Here is a 24,131-nt window from a genome sequence, read left to right as displayed (position 1 = left end):
GGAAATACAAATATAACACTATACCTTAAAATTAACTATTTTATTTTATCAACTAGAAACTTTTCAGTATTTTTCTGTAAATGAGGTATTACTAGGGTGAAGTAGTCTCAATTGTTATCTTCAGATAACCATAGGTTAGAAAATAACATATCCATTCCCTAAAAACATAATCTGTTAAGTACTGTTATCATATACCTACAACTTGAGATGAATGACAATTTTTGTAGCGTGTGAAAATGCCATGCCTGACCGGGATTCAAACCAGGAACCTCTGGATGAAAGGCTGAGATGCTACCACTCATGCCACAGAGGCCGGTATATCCCTGTAACTGAGTTGATTCATGTCTACAGCTATTGCTGTACATGTACGTTTTCAGTTTCAATATTACTTCTATAATTAGTGTTTTTGTAATTAGTGTAATTAGTGTTTTTTGTGTAAATAAAATTTTACTATTGCATAATAATTATTTATAAGATAGAATTTTCAGCAGACTTATTTTCTATTTACTTAAGTATAAAGATATATAATTTATAAAACAAATTTAAAAAATTGTAATGAATAATTTTAATTCAGTCTTGCAAACACGCAGAAATATCCAGATTGCTGAATCAGCAAGTTCAATTTCTGTATATTCATGAGAAATTACTTTTTGTAACACAAAATTATTTTTTAAGCTTTATTGTTTACTACTAACACTATGAATTTATGAAAATTCTATCACTAACCATAAAATCACAATTAATAGTGTAATTATTGTTCAAAAGCATATTGTTCTTAGTGGACAATTAGCTTTATTTTTTTACTGAATGCTAAATTCTCGGTTAGAAATACTTTAAGCTAGAATTAAAATTTCTTACTGAACAAAAAAAAATGGATTTAATGATTTTGTTTTGTTTATAATACTCTTTTGTGTGCTATATATTTCATTTTGCCCATTGTACAATGAGTATATAAGAACGTTGTACATGTATACCGTTCTTGTCTAAACAAAGGTTTCTTTCTTTAAATGAAACAACTTTTATGAATTTCTTTAAAAAATTCATAATAAAATTAATAATTTTTTGTTGTCACCACTATAAAGCAAATTCAATCCAACCTGGTACCAATAGTGAAACATTTACAGAGAAATAAATTACTCATTTAAGAAAACAGATTAAGCACTAATCTTAAGAAAGTCAAATACACATTAAAAAGTCTTAACAACACATTAAAATACAACAGAAAGCTTGCTGTTAAATAATGCACAAGGTACATAGCATTCGCAAGATGTTTCCTCAAAACTGTTATTAGAAATTTTATGTAATTACCCAAATCTTTAATGAGTTTATGCTGAATTCATAATAAAGCATATTTTTTCTAATTTTAAAAACTTACATTTAAAAACTTCAAATTAATTCTTTTAAATGTTTTGTGTGATGTCAAATGAAGATAACTTTCAACATCCAGCCATGCTCAGCATTTTGATTTGATGTAAACCAGTGTAGAAAACCCAGACTCACATAGATAAGTTGATGAAAACTGCACCAACAACCTTGCAGCTTCCTTAGCAACTTGTGGGTACACAGGAAAATAGCTTAAACAAAAATCTTCAACAGTCATGTTTGGGAAGTCTGCTTTTGTTTGAGAATCACATTTTAGGTCAATTGCCCGCTTCTGAAGGGAATCAGGAAGCATGTCCATTTCGATTTTGAACGGACCTTGTGTCAACTGAAATTGCCAGCTACCTGAAGAAAAATCTAAAAAACAAGTGTCTAATTTCAACTTTCAAGGATGCCAAATGTTCTGAAATCAAGTTTTTCAATTTACTTTTCAAATTTAACCAATTTCTTCCCAAGAGAACGGTTTCCAAATTTTTCAGTTTTTTTTTTATTATACTGAGAAAAAAGTTTTTCTCAAGAAATTTTTTCTCAGTATACCATGTCTCCCATGAAATTTTCCTACTCTACCCAGGTTGAGAACCCATGTCTAAGGAAATCTGAAAAATTTAATGTTGCTTACTCTAACTTTCAGTAGCAGCAGCAAATTATATAATTAGAAGCAATAATTCTTAAGACTATTTTTTCTTATGAATGTAATCCTTCTTGACATGATCTTTCACAATTACCTCAATTATACAGTACATCTGATTAAATACTAGGAAGGGTCATTCTCATACATCATTATTGCATTAAATTGCATATACTAGTTTATACTTATTTTTTTCCCTAATTAACATACTAATTAAGATAAAAAAAAACTGTTAACCACACTAAACAATTAATGTGTACAGACTAACATTTTAAAAATTCAGATAAATGGCAAAGTTTGTATATACTATACAATAATTTCTATAACCAATGAAAGGATAGAATTAACTATAAATACAGATGAAGACCTTAAAACGAGTTAAAACATTAAAAACCTAAAAAAAAAACATTAAAAATTTTCTCACCAACATAAAAGGATTATTGAAATGGCAAAAGATATTACAATGTACGGATGAGTGGCACAAAATAGACCATGGGAATAATAAATCTGAGCAACTCGCTCGGGCAGGCTTCTGGGCACTGAGCTCTCTGTCCATCGCGGGTTGGCCATACCTTATAAAACTAACTCATCTTGACAACTGTAACATGATTAAATAAAAAAAAAAATTAAAAAATTAATAAGTGCGAAATATGTAAGATAAAATTAATATATAACTACTAAAGTTGAAAATTATCCTTATCATAGTAACAAAAAAATTAATATGAATTTGATCCCACAATGTGTGTACCAATTCTTGCTCTGTACAATTTAAAATCATCAAAGGGATTCTATTCCAGCTTTTACAAATATTAAATAAGTGAACTAAAAAACAAAAAAAATTAAATTAGGCTTTCACAACGTTCATGAAAAAAAATCAGATTTAGCGCCACATAACTTCCTTGTATGTCTATTAAATTACCTATAGACATTTTTTTTTAAATGAAAAGTATATAAAAGTTATTTCAGTAATAACTTCCGATACCTTTTCATATATTTTTTTTAATTATTATTTATTGTAATTTTTTTTTTACAATCAGAAGTTAAGAATTATTAATAAATCAATATATTTGAATTAAAAAAAAAAAAAAAATTACAAAAAGGGAGATGAAATCCAATTCAAACCGATGTGCCTTACCTTTCTAAGATGCAAATAATTCTTTAATTAAAATTTCATTTGGCTATAACTCTGCAACCAATGAAATGAAGTAGCACTACAATATATCGTTGAAAAGCTCTCAATTAGAGCTTATTACTGCAATTAACAAAAAGTCCAAAATCCATATTTTTTTGGATTTTGGAGACTTTTGGTTAAGTTGATTGCAAAAAAGGGAGGTGCACAACAAAATGTTACAACAGGCCTAAATCCAAAATTTCAACATCGTACAGCTAATCGTTTGAGTTATGTGAAATGCATACATACACACAGACATATGTGCGAACAGACACGCCGAAACTGGTCAAAATTGATTCAAGGATGGTCAAAATGGATATTTACATTGATATCTGAAAACTGACATTTTTGCAATCACTATACTTCCTTTACTTTGTACAAGGAAGTAAAAATGTAACCGAAAAAGATGACAGCTACTTAATTTTTTTTTTTAACATTCCACATTTATACAATTTACATGTTATAATTCCAGGTATGATTTTCCCACACCAAACTAGCAACACATCACTTATTTTAAGAATCTAAATATACTATTAATATGTAATTATCACTATGCAATTACATACTATAAAAAATATGTATTACAATAATTACATCTAATTATAATCATTATGTAATATCTGTTAAAATACTTAATTTTAACCAGCAAAAAATATACAATAATATTGCCAATATTTAATTGACAACTACTAGAGAGAATACTTAAAAAAACATTTGTGGAGAAATTACTACTGAAAATATATCACTTGGAGCAAGAGATGTAATTCAATGTATATAATTCTTGGCTTTCAATATTGCTATATCCATCATACAGCACAGTTCTAGTTTCTAATGATTTTCATCTATATTCAAAACTAAAAGAATAAGAATCATCATCAACATTATAAAGTTTGAGAATGCAATAAACTGAATTCATCAAACACTGATAAACACTAAAAAAAATTATGTGATTAACAGGTCTACAATATTAAAATAGATAAATGAAGTAAATACACGTGTAGTTGGAGGAAAATTCTTTATATTATAATATAAAATTGGTGAAAAAATTACTTAATGAAATAATAAAGTTTTATAAAGATGGAAACATTGCATACAAATTAAAAAACATGTGCTGTGTGCTACGTTATTCATTAATACATGTGTAACCAATAGATTAGAGAATGTTTTTTTAAAAGCTATGCTTTTTAAACTGATAAAGACACATGCATTGAAATATGTTATTTAAAATACATTTGAAAAAATGTTTTAATCAAACATTTTTTCTAAAAACTCAAGATTCTGCTAAACACATCACAGGAAAATAAATAAATTAACATTATAGTAAAATTATTAATAATACTATTTACTTTAATAGTTTTAAAATAAAATAATTTTTTATATATATATATATATATATATATATATATATTTGTTTATTTATTCACTGTCCAATAATCACAGCCTATACCCAATTACAGCTATATTAAACTCCTTTTTACTTTTAATAACAAGAAACAAATTTAGAAGCAAGTGAAACAATGCTAACCTGACTGGGATTCAGACACAGATTTATAACTGAAACACAATATTCTGAAAAATTATACTTTATAACTGTTTTCCACTTGTCAAAGGAATGAAAAAAGTTCACAAGCGCGCAAACACACACACACATATGTCTGGAAACAACTCATTTTTGAACTATGACTAGTGAAATGCTAAATACTACTATATTCCAAAATTGACTAAAAATGACATTTTCTCTCATTTTTCTATGAATATCTGTAAAGTATCTATACATTTTATTTATAGATACTGCATTGGTAATGTAGTATCTATAAAGCTGTTAAAGAAAACAGAGTGAAGCTTTTAATTAATATTGTCAGGATTTCATGACTAATTGTTATTAATTAGTTGCTAGATAGATATTTACAGATACTCATAGAAAAATGAGAGAAAATGTCCTTTTTAGTAAATTTTGGAATATAGTAGTATTTAGCATTTATATATATAAATACACATACACACAAAGTCCTAATTTGTGAATTAACATAGTATTTTTCTTTATTATGTTCCAAATCACTAACAATCATTTTTTTAAAGAAAACAAAAAATAATATTCTACTTACAATAACTACTTCGCAAAAATCACAAAACATTTTTTTACCTTCTCACTTTTATTTTACAATGAACCTAATTACCATGAATTTGGTATAACACTATGGCATGTTTTAAAATGGAACAAGACCTCCATGTGGCTAAACTGGACAATTAAATACCATGTATTAGAGATAATTGTTTACTCATCTGTAGTGCAAGATGTTCAGAATATTTTTTGTTAGTTTTCAATAAAAATGGATTTATAAAAATTAAGCGATTTTTATTGACTTCAATTACAATTTTCTTCTAATGTTATAATAAAATTACATCATAATTTTAAGAGTTAAATAACTTAAAACCCTCAGTGAGAATCTGAAATGATTCATCAGTTGTTTAGATAGTTACGGGTCTCTTTAAGGAAAATTATTTCTGGGTAATGTTTAATATCTTGAAAGTGAATGTGTTATAACACATATCTGAATTCATCAATCTAAAATCAGTGGTTACCATTAACTGCTCCTAACTTGGGTAGAGGTACCCCTTTCTTTAGTATTGTACACAGAAGAGAAATATGAAGCATTCTTTTGGACAGGGTTATTCTTGTTTTGTGGTCCTTCTGCAGATAGACTGTCCCTTCCTCATTATTCAGCCCTTTCTCTTTCCCTTGAACTCTTCTTCCCAAAGGTGTTCTGCTTATTTAGGATAGATGCCTTTTGAATCTCACCTAAGGATTTATGCAGTTCCTTGTATTATGTACTCTGGTAGGGATACCCTCTGAAAGAAGTGTACTTTGCCTTCGAGCCTGCTTTCTACTTGTTGCAGTACAAAATTTCTGATCCAAGACCAAGGTAATTATTAGAAAAAGGAAGGTCTCATAATTTAACTTAACATATAAATAAGTAAACATTTTATTCTAATGTATAAGTTTAGAATTTTATCTAATGTAGATTACACTAAGAATAGTTGTATACTCCAAAGATTGAAAAAAGAAACTGCTCCAATATTTGCCTGAATGGGTCAAGGGAAACCACGGTAAACCCTTAAACAGAGGACCATAAAATAAGTTTGAAATAATAGTAAAGAAAAAATAGTAAATATACAAAAAGTTGACACAAAATAAATAAAATAAGCACCAAAAACAAATTAAAAGGAATTGGTGAAAATTATTTGACATATTAATTGTATAAATGAAGACACAGAATCCTGCAAAATCTTTTTTAAATTGATAAAATTTTTATTAATTTAATAAAATAATTTAAAAATCAAAAAACTGACTTCACAGAATAATATTACTAAAAAGTTACAAATAATTATATTTTTATTTATTAACTAAAGTAGTGTAACAATAAAAAGTAAAGTATTTACAACAAATAACTATTTTTTAATTTGGTGCCAGCTAAATTAAACATATGCATATATTAAGCAAATACATCTTTTTATATTATATAAATTAAACTACTTGTTATCACCCATATATGGGTGTAATATTACGTATAGAATAATATATATATATATATATATACAATGTTTCTAAAATGGTGTACTGGCTATACTTTTTCGATTATATTTGTAAAAAAAAAAAAAAAAAATATTCTTAGGAAAAATGGCAATTTCTCCTTTGTTCTCTACCGTCTGCCATTTTGCTATTTTTATATAAAAATTTATATCTAAAGTTCAAATAGTTGAATAACATTAATATTTGGTAAGCGTCTTTGTAATAAAGTTTTACACTTAGCAAAATATCAGGACTTAAATACCTTTGCAAATTACAAAATGGTGGCCATGTTTATTTTTCAATCCGTTATATCTTCATAAATATAAGTTTTATCAAAATGTATGTTTGATAATTTATTATTATTATTAGTTTATGTTGATAATAATAATATAATATTACTATTAATATAATAATAATATTATGTTTATATTAATACTATTGCTAAAATATTAAATCTTTTAATTTAAACAAAAGGGCATTTTATTTTTAAAATTGGTTAACAAATAGCGGAGTTATGGCAGAAAATTAATGTTGTAATTTTGTGTCTGTTTTCATATCCTCCTCCACTTTACGTTCTATTGAATTAAAAATTAATTGTTTTTATTTATTGTTAATTCTAATGTAAATTAGTATCAAATTAAATAATAATTTTCTCACAATAAAATTTAACATTAAATAATAATAAAACAACCGATATTAAGTTTTCACTTTTGAATAATCTTACACGGTGACTATTCCTAGAAGGAATGTTGTAGCTTCTTTCAACAGGAACGTTATTCAAAACTATCACAACCAGTGTATCTGGAGCGACGAGAATCCTCATGGTATCTTCCAAAGTAGCCATCAACAAAGATTTTCCCTGAACGTATAGGCAGTATTTTTAATGACTATCTTTTGAATTCTGTCATTCTACCAAATTGTTTAAATGGAGAAAATTATCTTGCTCATTTAACCGAATATCTTCCACATTTTTGGGAAGACAATTCCTCTACAATTAAGAGGAAATATGTGGTTTCTCCATGATGGAGCTTCAGCACATTTCAGTCAGTTGGTACCAGATTTCCTGCATAAAACTTTCCAAGAAAAATGGATAGGCCACGGAGAGGTCAGTGTCCTGGACTGCCCAGGGGGCGATCACCTGACTTAAACGCTCTTGACTTCTACCTGAGGCCATTTGAAACATATCGTTTATTCAACTCCAATACTCAACAATGAGGGTCTTCAACAAAGGGTCAAAATGGATTTCAAGAAATTAGGAATATTCCCAGAATTTTTGAATGGTTAAGACAATCTCTCAGAAAAAGACTGGAGACTTGTGTAATCTCTAATGGTGGATACTTTGAACATCACTTATAACTTTTAACAATTGTTAACTGTTTACTTTAAAAAAAGTTGTACATAATGTTGTACAACAATTAACGTAAGATTATCACAGGTAGTTGTTTTATTCTTTTAATTATTCGGTCTATGATTGTGAGAAAATTATTACTTAATCTGATACTAATTTATAATATTATAATTAACAATAAATAAAAACAATTAATATTTAATCGAATTGAATGTAAAGTGGAGGACATGAGAACAGACACAAAATTACATCAATTTTCTGCCATAACTCAACTATATGTTAACTGATTAAAAAAAAAAAGTTATTTTCTTCAAAATAAAAGGCTTAACATTTTAGCAAATAACATACATTTTGATAAAACTTATATTTATGGAGATATAACAGACTGAAAAATAAACATGGCTGCCATTTTGTAATTTGCAAAGGTATTTTAAGTCCTGATTTTTGAAGTGTAAAACTTTATAATCAAGAAACTTAGCAAATATTAATGTGATTCGTCTATCTGAACTTGAGATATAGGTTTTATACAAAAATAACAAAATGGCAAATGTGGGAGAACGAAATATAGCCAGTCCACCATTTTAGAAACACCCAGTATATATATATATATATATATACATATATATATATATATACATGGCATACCATTCCATGCATAGACTTATTCATGTATTCACAAAGTTAATACCTCAACTGATTGATAGGTGGCTAAAGTAGTTATATGGGATTTGCAGATGTAAAATGAGATCTCAAGAGCATATAAGAGTGTCTCATGATCATACTTTACCTTGAGTTCACTAAGGCATGTATATTTGGTGTTAATATATGTACCTAAGCATTTGTAAAGTATTATAAAGTAACATATTATATTTTTGTATGCTGCATTTTATTCTTATATTGAAGTAAAACTTCTATTAGCAATTTTGCATTGTTGAAGTAGGACTCACACTATATAGGTTAAAGTTAAGAAAATCATTCCAAATTATAAAAATATAGGTAGAAATGTCATGAATGTTTTCACAGAGACTAAACAAAGATAATATAGACTGTTATTAATATCTTAGAAATACAGTGAACAGACAACAACACTGTACTGGTGCGAGTAGTCAGCGGCTAAGGGTATCAAGCTGTGCAACACCAGTTTCGCTATCGCGAGTTCAGTATTTTGATATTTTTCCTAAGATTATCATTGGATTTGGTTAAAATTTATATAGGACACTGCAAAAGTACGCTTTCAATTAAAAAAAAATTATCAAAATCAGTTTACTAACATTGGAGATATTGTGTAACAAACATTAAAAAAAAATACAGTTGAATTGAGAACCTCCTCCTTTTTTTGAAGTCGGTTAAAAACTCAATGACACCGCCAGTACTAGTTTTATAAAAGAAAACTTTTTTTTCTTTTTAAATAAAACTGGTAGAAAGATCTTTTATCGTCATAATTTAACAAAAATGGCAACAGAAACATAGAAGTATGAAGTATTGTTCAGAGTTACACATAAACAGTTTTATTATGTGGTCTGATCAGAGTAGCTACTGTTCTACGAAAAAGTAACTAATTTTTTTTTTTTAATTTATATTTACACTAATGTTAATTAGAATGTTTGATTTAATAAATATCATTCCATGCGATTCATATTTATGGGTAACATCTGATTTGACAGCTCATTTTTGTATATTGAACAATGTTTCTGAGTTTTTGAAGAAGCCCCCAGGAGATAATATTATATTACAAATCTGATGGGATGACATAAGATTTTAATTATAGCAAGATATGATTACTTATATACTAAACAGAACCCTCCAGATAATAATTACCATGAACCCAAAACTTAATACATTTTTCAAACTGATTTTTAATAACAGAAGTTTTTGAGGTTTTTTGTTTTTAGTATTTTAATTTTTTATTAACTTTGGCATTATCTGACAACTATTGTTGTCATATTAAGATCACCATATCAAAATGACATATTACTTTCAATACTCTGAATAGTTATACAAGCCCATTAAGCAAGATAACCCTACAAAAAATGGGGATATTCCAGCATATGACTTAAACAATGATTAGCTATCTCACACAAAAAAAAATTATTGCAACATATAAGTGGATAAATAGACAGCTATTTGTCAAGCTCTCAAGTTTCATACAATTATAGAATTAAAGCAAATATGTTCACATTTAATTCTGGCAACTATCAAACAACATAAGCTGAATGAAATATTAATTTTAATGATTTAACATTGAACTTCAATACCTAATCAACATACCAAATAAATACAGTTGCAACTAAGTATTTTTAAATGTAATTATAAAAATAATAAAATAAAAATTCAATTGTTCATTATACCATAATATACAATCACACTAATAATAATAATTAAGTATATCCTGCACATTGCTATACAACATTAAGCAAAAATACAAGAGGAATTTTACTTTATAACAAGCTAAATATAAACAATATCAAATTCAATTCAAATCAAAATATATCAGATCAAGACTCAAAAACAAAGGTCAAGATATATATATATATAAATATTATAAAAATGACGAGATTAACAATGAACATGCATCAATAATCAAAATCTACAATGCACTTGTGTTGAGATAAATTAAATTAATATTCAAGTAATTTTATAATTAGTATTTTTTTTTTGTTATTTTTATGAAACAACAGAATTCAGCAACATAATAAATTTAACTAATTAATAATGTAATAATTTTGATTAAATTATGTTACTTTAAAAAAAAATTACAAGTTAATTTGTCAAAAACTGGTAACAACTGCAAATTTGTAAAGGAAACATTTAACAGCAATTTTATGAAAAAAGTTTCCAATGCTTAATATAATAAACTATTCATTACAAAACAATTTAAATAACAAGCTGGTACATTGTTGCAATAGTAAATAGTTAAAATACTAATTTTACCTTTTTATTTGAATTGTTCAGAATAACAATTTCCACTCACTATCACTTTAAGAAAAAATACATTTAAAACAAATCTTTATCTAACACATATGTAGAAGAAACGAGGGCTATTCAGAAAGTAAGGAACGTTTCCACCTGACGCCGCCAGGCGCACGCCAATCGCGTATATATTGGTGTGCTCGGGCTCGGCACCTCAGTGATGATTCCATCCTTGGCTCTTGTAGTGAAAGGTTGTGTCTTATTGTGCTCTGTGATTGTGAGTTGTAACCAGTCCAGCCAGGTGTTCAACAGTTCTTCTACCTGCGTCGCCAGACAATGTGAGAAGGGTCTGCTAGGACATCAGCTGGGCGGCCAGCTACCTGGATTACAGGCCAGTTACATTAAGAAAAGGATAATCCTTTTCTTAATTTTATTCTTACTCTATTCAAATTTCTATTATAATAATGTAAAGTGAACTCTTGTAGTCATTAGTTATACATTAGACTAATAGCCTAACATAATAGACTATTGTGATACTTCTAAAATAATTTTTATTTTAACAGGAAATGAAACTTTCCAATTTTATTTCTGTTGTGTATTTTCTTACAGCAAGTGTAGTGATAATATAAATTTTAATTTTAGTCTGCTTTTTTTCTCCTTCATGGAAGGAAAAGTAAGGCCTGCCCCACCCCGGAACTGTCCGTCGGTGGATAGGAAAGCTAGGAAGCGCCAGAAACGCCGGGACTCCGCGCCTCCTATGGAGACGGAGCCCGTAGCGGGCTGCAGCAGCCGCCAACCCGCAGGCTGATGATGGGGCCCCATCACAGCCTGCTACCGTCAGGCGGGAGAAAATCCCGCCAATAATGCTGGACTGCCCGAAGGAGTGGCCAGCATTAGCGCGCGACATTAAGTCGCGGATCGGGGGACGCCTGGTGGCAAAAAGCACCGGGCTGTCGATCAGGCTGCAGCTGGGCAACGAGGCGGATTACCGGGCGGTGCAGAGTTTCCTGCACTCAAAGGGAATCGCCTTCCACTCCTTTCAGCTCCCGAAGGACAGGGAGCTGAAGGTAGTCATACGGGGGATCCTCTATGGGACTACCCCGGAGGAGATAAGGGAGGAACTGACCTCCCTTGGTTTTGAGGTGACTTCGGTCAAGAAGCTCCTCACAAGGGATGGTCGGGAAACCCCGACCTGCCTAGTGGCCCTGAAAAGGACCCCTAACGCCCGTAAAATATACGACCTCAGCGATATTTTTTATTGCAAGGTCGGAGGTCGGAGTGTCACGAGGGGGGCCACCCCAGTGCCACAGATGCCAGAAATTTGGACACTCGTCCAATTACTGCCAGAGGGCCCAGCAATGTGTCAAGTGTGGTGGGGACCACGACACTGCCACATGCGTTAAGCCGCGTGAGGAACCAGCCTCATGCGTTAACTGCAAGGGGCCTCATCCGGCTAATTACCGGGGTTGCCTCTATTATAAGGAGCAAGTCAACAAGGTCAAGGGCATTAAAAAGCCCGCGACTGTTGACGGCCGCAGCTGGGCCCGTGTTGCCGGTGGGGGAATATCAGCCCCCAAACCGGAGGTGCCGGCACCTGTGGCCAAGGCGGTCGTGAAAAGGTGTTGGGGAGGTACCCTCCCCAACACCCGCCAAGCCAAAACCGGCGGCGACCAGCAAGAAGGTGGTGAAACAAAAGGCGGCGACAAAGCCGGCCCCGGCGAAGAAGGCCAAGCCTTCCTCGACGGGAAAGGCAAAGCCTGCTCCGGCTGGGAAGGCCAAGCAGGCTGTAAAACACCGCGCCCCACCAAAAGGGCGGCCGCGCCAAAAGGCACCTCCAGCGGCAATCCGAAACCGGCTACCCCGTTGGAGACCACTGGCATGGACTTCCTGTCGCAGATGACAGTGAAGGATATCCTGCCAGATATCATGATGGTTTTGCCACGCCTGCTCCAGGCAAAATCTCTCAAGGACTGTATTCAGTCCTTAATAGAGTGCCTCATGGCTGTACTGTCCAGGTATGGTTAGGCCCACCCTCAGACTCTTGCAGTGGAACGCCAACTCAGTAGTAGGCCGGACGGAGGAACTATGCCGTCTGGCCGAGGATCTACTGATAGACGTGATACTGTTGTCTGAGACGTGCTTGAACCCAAACAAGCAACTGACCCTTCGGAACTATTTTACATATAGGACGGATAGGCCAGTTCGACCCGGATCTCGCACCTCTGGTGGAACTGCGGTTTTAGTCCACAGACGCCACATGCATACGCGCGTTGTTCTTCATACAAACGTGGCAAACGTGTGTGCATGTGGAGCATCTGGGCACGGTGTATCGGCTGGTTTCGGCTTATAGCAAGCCGAACGACGCGGTAACCGGCGCAGATCTGGATGCCGTGCTGGAAAATTGGGATGGGCGACCTCAATGCCAAACACGTGTCATGGAACAGCATTCTGACAAATCCGAATGGCAGATTGCTGTACGAAAGGGCGAGAGCCCGCCGCTTGGTCGTCGTAGGCCCTGAGGTGCTCACGTTCGTGCATCGCTCAGGCAGATCTAGGCCTGACGTGCTGGATATCGCAGTCATGAAGGGGGGTACCCTCCCATTCATGATTGAAACGATAGAAGACCTCAGCTCGGACCATTCCCCTGTCCTGTTGGAACTAGGTCAGGCAGGGGGTGGCCGAGATTCCCCGCCTATACCCTGAAGGTCAGTCAACTGGAAAAGGTTCTACGAGACCCTCCAGCGGGAGTACAGGCCGGTAAATCCTGAGCTCCTGAACACCCCGGAGGAAATCGACGACACTGTCGGGCGCGTCACGTCGTCAATGACCGAGGCCCTGGCAGGCAGCTCATCGGCCAAAACTCGAGCAGTTGTTCGAAACGACCTCCCTCCTCATATCTCCGAAGCCATAACGGAGAAACGACGACTGAGGAGGAGATATCGAATCACCCTGTCCCCCGCTGATAAGCGGGCCTTTTACAATCAAACGGACAGGGTGAAATAACTGCTGACAAGCCATCGAGAGGATTCGTGGAACGAATACCTCACCTCGGTCTCTGACGACATCTCCTCGGTCTTCAGGTTGAACAGGAGACTGCGAGAAGGGAAGAAGCCTCGCAATCCGGTTGTGGGGCAGCGAGGTTTTCTTGCCTACTCGGAGGCGGAGAGGGCCGAGGTTTTCGCCGATACCTTGGAGGAGCAATTCACTCCAAACCCCCCTCCCGCCCCGAACGACGAGCACACAACCGAGGTGGAATCCTTTCTTGTAGATTATTTCTCACAGGTGGAGGACGCCCCTCTAGAGATTGACCAAGTCACTGAAGCGGAAGTTTCCGCAGCCATTAAGGCCACAAGGCCCCGGGTGTCAACGGGATCAGCGCCCGTGCATTCCGGAACATACCGGCCTCCGTGATTACAACAATTTCGGTGATATTCACGTCCATTTTGTACGTTGGATATTTCCCGAATTGTTGGAAAACGGCCAAAGTCGTATGTTTACCCAAACCGGGGAAAAGTTCACTTTTCCCACAGAATTATAGGCCAATCTCCCTGTTACCGGTATTGTCTAAGTTGTTCGAGAGAATTTTCCTCGAAAACCTGAGGCGATACATGGAGGGAGAAGTGCGGCCCGAGCAATTTGGGTTCAGGGAGGGTCACTCAACTACCCTCCAACTGGTAAAAATAATAGATGACCTTGTCGGAGGCCTGAACAGGAAAGCGGTGACTGCAGCCGTTTTTCTGGATGTGGCCAAGGCCTTTGACAAAGTTTGGCATAGCGGGCTGCTTTATAAGCTAGCGCGATCGGCGATCCCTTACCGCTATGTCAGACTGATGCGGTCATATCTGCTAGACCGACATTTTGTCGTGCGCGTAGGGGAAACGATTTCCTCTACCAGAGAAATAACCGCTGGGGTTCCCCAAGGAGCAGTGCTTTCCCCGTTCTTGTACATTTTGTACGTGAACGATATGCCGCTGTCGGAAGGGATCAAAACGGCCCTTTACGCAGACGCCACGGTATATTTCTACGAATCCGCAAATGTGGATTACGCGGTCCGGAGGCTCCAAAGGCAGCTGGACTTAGTGGAACCGTGGCTCGACATGTGGAGAATCAGGCCTTTCCTTCCTCTCATCCTGCCAGTCCAAAGGAAAGTAAAAATCAAATTTTTATTTATTTTTTTATTTTTTTCTTCGTGTGTGTGTGTGTGTATCCCTTCTCAGATACACGTGTGTCTGAAGGTTAATAATTACATGGAGTGAATAATTTCTGTTTACTTCTTCTAAGAAAATCGCCGCCCCAAAACCGCGATCGCGAATAGGTATCACTTTTGTAAGTTCCCTATTACCTTCCTTTCCTTTCAAGAAAGAAGAAAGAGGGAACGAGCCCAGCAGCCACTGACAGCACGGAAGAGAGAAGAAACCTGCACTTTCCCCCGTTCAGCCCTTCGGGGCCTCGGGAATTTCAAGGTTAATGGTATGTAACTTCGGTTACTACCAATTCTTGGAAAGTGCAGGCCAAAGAAGAACGAAGAGGTCTTCGGAAGAAGAAGAAGATGAAGAAGAAGGAAGACCCATCACTCGTCTCAACATCACGGACTGGAGTCCGGAACAGAGCCCAGCAGAGATGCGTCCTGAAGGGCAGCCATACCAGAAGCGGATGAAGAGCTTCTACACAACCTCTCCTTTTCAAAACTTACAAGTAAGATAAAATAACTCAGCAATTGCGACTCCTCCGGAAAAGGGGACGCATTGCTCCCTCCTTATAGCTAGTGCCCCGTTGTGGCGTATTCCTGCTAGCCTATTAAGCGTTAGCACCGAAAGGACTTCAGTGGACGGTCTGAAGGGGAATTACGTCGGGAGGACAGGCTTTATAAGCCTAGTCTTCCGCGGTCGGCCCATGAAATGGGTTCGCTAACGCTGGTTGAACAACGGATTGGAATGCAATTAAATCCGTCTTAAAATACTAAATAATAATAAAGAAAACTTGAAAAATTAGACCCGCTAACTAAAAATAAACCTTAAAAACACACCCGATAGAATCACCCAGCAGCAAGGGACTCTGTCCAGGTTCTGCGATAAAGTAGGGAGTAATAAACTCCCGCCAACTTTGCATTCCATTCCATTCCTTCCAATATTAAAGCGACTATTCCAGGATGCCTTAGTATGTGGCCTATAAGTCTGTCTCTTCTTTTAACTATATTTTTTCCAAATGCTTCTATCTTCATCTATTTGTCGCAATACCTCTTCATTTGTCACTTTATCCACCCATCTGATTTTTAACATTCTCCTATAGCACCACATTTCAGAATCTTCTAATCTTTTCTTCTCAGATTGTCCAAGTTTCACTTCCATATAAAGCGACACTCCAAACATATACTTTCAAAAATCTTTTCCTGACATTTAAATTAATTTTTGATGTAAACAAATTATATTTCTTACTGAAGGCTCGTTTCGCTTGTGCTATTCGGCATTTTATATCGCTCCTGCTTCGTCCATCTTTAGTAATTCTACTTCCCAAATAACAAAATTCTTCTACCTCCATAATCTTTTCTCCTCCTATTTTCACATTCAGTGGTCCATCTTTGTTAATTCGACTACATTTCATTACTTTTGTTTCTTCTTGTTTATTTTCATGCGATAGTTCTTGCGTACGACTTCATCTATGCCGTTCATTGTTTCTTCTAAATCTTTTTATTCTCGGCTAGAATTACTATAACATCAGCAAATTGTAGCATCTTTATCTTTTCACCTTGTACTGTTACTCCGAATCTAAATTGTTCTTTAACATCATTAACTGCTAGATCCATGTAAAGATTAAAAAGTAACGGAGATAGGGAACATCCTTGTCGGACTCCCTTTCTTATTACGGCTTCTTTCTTATGTTCTTCAATTGTTACTATTGCTGTTTGGTTCCTGTACATGTTAGCAATTGTTTTTCTATCTCTGTATTTGAACCCTAATTTTTTTAAAATGCTGAAAATTTTATTCCAGTCTACGTTATCGAATGCCTTTTCTAAGTCTATAAACGCCAAGTTTGTTGGTTTGCTTTTCTTTAATCTTCCTTCTACTATTAATCTGAGGCCTAAAATTGCTTCCCTTGTTCCTATACTTTTCTTGAAACCAAATTGGTCTTCTGCTAACACTTCCTCCACTCTCCTCTCAATTCTTCTGTATAGAATTCTAGTTAAGATTTTTGATGCATGACTAGTTAAACTAATTGTTCTGTATTCTTCACATTTATCTGCCCCTGCTTTCTTTGGTATCATTACTATAACACTTTTTTTGAAGTCTGACGGAAATTCCCCTTTTTCATAAATATTACACACCAGTTTGTATAATCTATCAATCGCTTCCTCACCTGCACTGCGCAGTAATTCTACAGGTATTCCGTCTATTCCAGGAGCCTTTCTGCCATTTAAATCTTTTAATGGTCTCTTAAATTCAGATCTCAGTATTGTTTCTCCCATTTCATCCTCCTCAACTTCCTCTTCTTCCTCTATAACACCATTTTCTAATTAATTTTCTCCGTATAACTCTTCAATATATTCCACCCATCTATCGACTTTACCTTTCGTATTATATATTGGTGTACCATCTTTGTTTAACACATTATTAGATTTTATTTATGTACCCCAAAATTTTCCTTTGAACACTTTTCTTTAATCCATTCTTCTTTTGCCAGTTTGCATTTCCTGTTTATAGCATTTCTTAATTGCCGATAGTTCCTTTCACTTTCTTCATCACTATCATTCTTATATTTTCTACGTTCATCCATCAGCTGCAATATATCATCTGAAACCCAAGGTTTTCTACTAGTTCTCTTTATTCCGCCTAAGTTTGCTTCTGCTGATTTAAGAATTTCCTTTTTAACATTCTCCCATTCTTCTTCTACATTTTCTTTCTTATCTTTTTTACTCAGACCTCTTTCGATGTCCTCCTCAAAAATCTTCTTTACCTCCTCTTCATCAAGCTTCTCTAAATTCCGATTCATCTGACACCTTTTCTTCAGGTTTTTAAACCCCAATCTACATTTCATTATCACCAAATTATGGTCGCTATCAATGTCTGCTCCAGGGTAAGTTTTGCAGTCAACGAGTTGATTTCTAAATCTTTGCTTAACCATGATATAATCTATCTGATACCTTGCAGTATCGCCTGGCTTTTTCCAAGTGTATATTCTTCTATTATGATTTTTAAATTGGGTGTTGGCAATTACTAAATTATACTTCGTGCAAAACTCTGTAAGTCGGTCTCCTCTTTCATTCCTTTTGCCCAGCCCGTATTCACCCACTATATTTCCTTCCTTGCCTTTTCCAATGCTTGCATTCCAATCTCCAACTATTATTAAATTTTCATCTCCTTTTACGTGTTTAATTGCTTCATCAATCTCTTCGTATATACACTCTACCTCATCATCATCATGGGCGCTTGTAGGCATATATACGTTAACAATCGTTGTCGGTTTAGGTTTTGATTATATCCTTATTACAATCTACAATTAAATTCCACTAATTCAATTTAAACTAATATTTAAATTTTTATGGTACAATAATAAATGTACATTCATTAATCATATAAAACATATTATTATCATACATAATGTTTCATAATCTATAGTGTAAATTTTAAAATGATTTTTATATATATATATTTTTTTTGTGTCTGACTTGATGAAATTCAAATAACTACTGTTTTTCAGTTGAAAATAAATACAATCTACTCTCTGTAATTTGGTTTTCTTAAAATCATTACATACTTAGATAACCAAGGCAAATTGTCTAATATTACTTTATGAAATTCAATAAAACCATTCTGAATTTATTGAGGCAAATAAAATATTTAGTAAATATGTAATCCCCTTTGTGGAGTAGTGAGAGAAAAGTACAATAATGAAGAAATAATGCTCAGATATATAAAAACAAAACAAATAGTAACAGCAAAATAAACAACAGTGCAAATAAATAATTAATATGACTATATTTTTCCCCCTGCTTCCTAGAGCTGGATTAAAGCGTCACACAGCTCCGGGAAGTGCCTTTGCCTCTAACCATGAGGGCGGGTAGCCAGGCCCGGTTATGCTGTTCCCAGCCACCCCACCTCTGCAACCGGGTCTTGGTCTTTTGTGCCTGCCTCTAACAGGAGTAACCCCAAGAGAAATCCCTGCCAGGTCTCGGTCTTCATAGCTCAGGGGCTTGAGAGTCCCTCAACCTTCATCGCTGCCACCCACCCGTGTAACACGTTCCCACAGATAGACAATGACTCCAGCCGAGGCTGTCTCTCATCTCCTCCCTTCCCTCTCTTTTTCTTTTAGTATCCCCGACACGAACATTGCAATTGTGTTCTCCTCACTTGCCAGCATGGTCTCTACTATGGACTCTATGCCAATCACCCCTGTGTTTGTGACACACCCTAGCTGCTGTACCATCCACCTTGGGCACTGGAATACCATGAGCTCGCGTGTGTCAGGATTCTCACAATAAGGGCAGTTTTGATTCTCTGCCATTCTCAATATTACTATATTAATTAGTTCAAACTACACTTTACAGTATTAAGAATGGATAAAAAAGTAATCATTAATAATTAAATTAATTTTCATCAACTACTATTTTAAACATAAACTTCTGTAATATTTTAACTGATCAAGAGTTGAATTCATCATTCAGGAATAGGAAAAAAGGACAAAAAATAATTTATATCATATTCTTTTTTTTTATAAAGAAAAAACTAATGAAAAAGTAAACAAATCAAATAAAAATTCTTTAAAACCTATGTCTCAAAGCAGCCATCAGAATATAAAAGTAGAAAAATATTGAAATAAATAATTTGTATAATACTGTTAAATGACAAAATTGTGATTTTAAAAAAGATACACATGATAGTTTTTAAGACAATAGAAAAAATAAGAAAATTAAATTTAATATAAGCTAATAAACTGTATTGTATAAAATATTGTTTATACATTATTTCTGTTGAATTCCTAATTAGACTCCAACCTGAATTATGATGAACAAATTCAAGCACAGTAAACTAATAATACAGTAAACTGCTTCCTTATAAAAAATTCTTCTACCGACTAAATGCAGCAAATGTAATATATTGTTACTTGACAAAAAATCAGATGAACATAATTTTATTTCTTTGTTATTTTTTCCATTTATTTTATGATTTTTATAATCTTCTAACAAAAGGAAGTTACGACTTTGTAAATCACTTTATGCATATTTATCTAAATATGAAGTCAAAATTACCAAGATTATATTTAAATGTACTTTATTTAACCTACATACAAAAAGAAATCCTATAAAAACTGCTAGCTTATATTGTACGGAAGTTAGATCAACTGATCTAAATTTTTTAAATATGAACTACATTTTATATAAAGTATATATTTATATCTACTCTTCTTATCTGCCAACAAAGCAATAAAATCTTTTAGCATGACCATAAAGTAGTGGCAAGGTGATTATTCTTATCTAATATGTCTATAAACGGTATGGTCATTCTACAATAATTATTGGAAGTTTTATTATATTTTAATCATGTATTCCCAAAATATATTAAAACATACACATTATTATACTGAGAAAACCAGATGTACTTCCTTTATACATGAATAAACCAGATTTTTTTGAGTATAGTGGCACAAATGTTCTTTTGTAGTTTGCGTGGTTTCAATTTATCCAAATTAATTATACAAGTAACACTGGATAAATGACAAATTGAAAAAAAAAGTTATGTACAATTTTCTTCAGACCAAAAATAGGTTTAAAAAAACAAATGCATAACAAGGATTCTGTAGTAATATTATGCATAAAAAATATTTATAACATTTTTAAAATACCTAATTAAAAGAAGTTTTAATATCTACAGGTAATATAAAAAAGCTAACCCACCGGGTTAGTCTAGTGGTGACCGCATCTTCCCAAATCAGCTGATTTGGAAGTTGAGAGTTCCAGCGTTCAAGTCCTAGTAAAGGCAGTTACTTTTATACGGATTTGAATATTAGATTGTTACCGGTGTTCTTTGGTGGTTGGATTTCAATTAACCACACATCTCAGGAATGGTCGAACAGAGACTGTACAAGACTACACTTCATTTATACTCATACATATCATCCTCATTCATTCTCTGAACAGTACATTACCTGAACGGTAATTCCCAGAGGCTAAAAACTGGAAAAAGGATATAAAAAAGCTAATATGAATAAGAAAATAGAATTACTGAAAATTCTTCAGAAAAAGTTTGAAACTGGTAAAAACAATCAAATGCCATATTTAGATTAATAAATACGATTTGAATACTGATTTAACAATTACAAAAAATAATCTAAAGATTAAAAATTACCTAACTCTTCATCTGTTTCTTTTGAATACAAGAAGTATTGATCAAAAAGTTTCCAATTTTGGCTTATAAAAACAAAAATAATTAGCCTATTTAGTTCAATGACTTATCCCCTTCAGACGTAACGCACTTATTCTAGCGATGTTTTCATTGTTGGAAGGGTTTTTCAGTCATTTTTAGTAAGCACCATAAACCCTCTTGTAATATTTCTTTTGATCTCTTTCCTTTAAGCATAACTGAAAGCTTAGGAAAGGGTAAAAATCACAGTGAGCCTTGTCTGGTGAATAAGGAGGCACCTGAAGTTATTCGATCCCATGTTTTGCAAATAATATCAGGATAAGTTGTGATGCATAGGCTAGAGTGTAGTCGTGACGAATCTTCATGACAACATAGTCATGCTAAAAGTCTTTTTTGATTATCAAGGCATGGTTCATCACGCACGAGTAAGCTTCTCATTGACAAACTGTCAACAAATACTACATAACTGCTGTTCATCAGCTAAAAGTTCAACCAAGAAATCATAACTTTGGGAAAATGGCAATTAAGAAATTCATCATGACAACACTCCAGCCCATGTATCACAACTTATCCAAAGATTCTTACCAAAACACAGGATCAAACAAGTCAAGCAGGCTTCTCACCCACCAAATATGGCTACCTGCAGTTTTCGGCACTTTCATAAGCTTAATAGCTTATTGTTATAAGCTTTATAACAAAGAAGAAATCAAAAGTAATAGAACAAGAGGAGTTATGCTCTTTTGTGCTCACAAAAATTACTTTGAAAAGTCCTTCCAGCAATGTTAACATTGCTGAGATAAGTGTGTTACATCAGAAGGGGCACAATTTATTGTACCAAATAGGTTAAATATTTTTTGTTTGAACCAAGGTTGGATATTATTTTCCCATTCTAGTGATGAGCAGAGCTATAGCTCTATAAGGAAAAGTACTGTAATCAACTCAAATTGGGCAGATGCAGTTTCACTGGATCTTGACGCTTTGACACTAAAGAAACCCAAAAAACCAAATGAAAATTTTCTAGATGTTAACATTCGTATCTATGTGTGTTTGGTGTTGGCCTCACCTTATATCTCCACAACTACTGGACTGATATTGACCAAACTTAGTCAGAATACTTCTAAATATAGGGCAATGATGTCAATAAATTTTCAACTTAAAAGGTCAAAGGGTAAGGTAGTAGAGCAAGGTCACCCTCAGTATCTCAAGATTTTGCCTAATTAAGGGCATATTTTTCTTCAGCACATGTGTTAAAAAGTAACAATTTTTTTTTGCAAAAACCTTTTTTTGTAAAATCACACACCCCATCCCAAAAATGCTCAAAATTACTGCTATGTTGTAACATCACAGGTGAGTGGTAGAATTAAATAAATGAATAATATTTAAAGTGTAAACAAGTAACTCGTCTGAACAGGTAGCAAACACCTGTTTGCCAATCATACAAGTGAAATTGATTCTATGTAAGTTGTAAGATTACATTAGTTTGGTTAGTACCGACCATTGCGACTACTGGTGCCACACCTGCATGAATTAAATACAATATGTGAGCGTGCTTTAGTTAGATCATTGAATTAAATAAACTAAAAAATATTATATTTAAATAAAACTACAAATATTTTAAATTAAGTTGTGTGTGTAAGCCGTACATAAGAAACAACCCACAGCTGTCGGCTTTTTTTATAACACCTAATAAAACTAGACATGATAATTATAAATATATAATGTTTCTGAAATATAATCTAAATACAACTTGTTCTATAACCATGTCTGGAGCAGAAAATCGCACAATCATAAATTAAACAATCTTCTTCTCTTTTTCTTTTTTTCTTAATAAAGATTCTTTATTTACACTTTCAATTAACGAGGAAACAAAGTTTAGTAATAAAAACCAATTACAATTGTTATTTTTTTTTTTTTTAATAATAATTCAATCTTTATTAATTTGCAACATAACCCTCATTAAATTTAATATTGTATAGTCAAAGACTATAATTTTTATAATAATTTTAAAAATAACAATCTTACCAAGTGCATAATAAATAAAAATGAAAATTTAAATTTTATCCAGGATTTTTTTAAACTTTTTCTTTCTATATTCAAAATAAAATGAAAAATATAAGTTTTAATTGAAAAATTGATTCAACTCAAATTACAAAAATATGTGACACATTAAAGATTGATAATAAAAGTAAATGGAAGAATAACATTTGGGATTATAAAGGGAATCACACAGGTCAGATACTACGTTATGTCACTGTTACATTATCTATTTTTTTTTTGCATTCTATTTTTAAATTATGCTGTAAATAAATTGTTTTTAATGATCATTCCAATTGTAGATAATGCAATATAGTTAAATATCTTTTGGCATGAAATACAAACAATTTTTTTAACTACTTTATGATGATTATAACAAAACATTCTACTATGACAATACATATTTTTAACAGGTTAAACTGACAATACTGAATAAAATTAACAAAGAGATTTAACATTACTAATAACAATGAGACCTTAAACCATTCAGAAAATAACCTTTAACTAAGATACAAAAAATGCTAAAAAGGTAGAACACCCTTTTCACAAAACAGCAAAAAAGAAATACACTAAGTCTTGCATACTACTTAGCTTTTCTTTATCTTCAATTAAAGACAGTGCAAGATTTACAATTTCTAAACAATTTGCCTTGTAAAAAAATCCTTCTTTCATAATTATTAAAAAATATCACCTCCATAGTTACAATAAGGTAATGTTAGTTAATCTCTCTCTCT

General features: G+C 33.3%; 1 protein-coding gene across 1 annotated transcript in view; it reads right to left on the bottom strand.

Moving 5' to 3' along the window:
* SCAP (SREBP cleavage activating protein) overlaps window positions 1–24,131 on the bottom strand; it is a 135,299-nt gene that overhangs the window by 92,692 nt on the left and 18,476 nt on the right. Inside the window, exon 3 of the mRNA XM_075355725.1 lies at window positions 2,433–2,606. Coding sequence (XP_075211840.1) covers window positions 2,433–2,578 — 146 coding nt within the window. The 5' untranslated portion in view covers window positions 2,579–2,606. The remainder of the gene's footprint in view (window positions 1–2,432; window positions 2,607–24,131) is intronic.

This window comes from Lycorma delicatula, chromosome 2 (assembly GCF_047948215.1).
Source record: "Lycorma delicatula isolate Av1 chromosome 2, ASM4794821v1, whole genome shotgun sequence".
Classification (NCBI taxonomy): Eukaryota; Metazoa; Arthropoda; class Insecta; order Hemiptera; family Fulgoridae; genus Lycorma; species Lycorma delicatula.
This window is presented reverse-complemented; position numbering and strand designations above follow the sequence as displayed.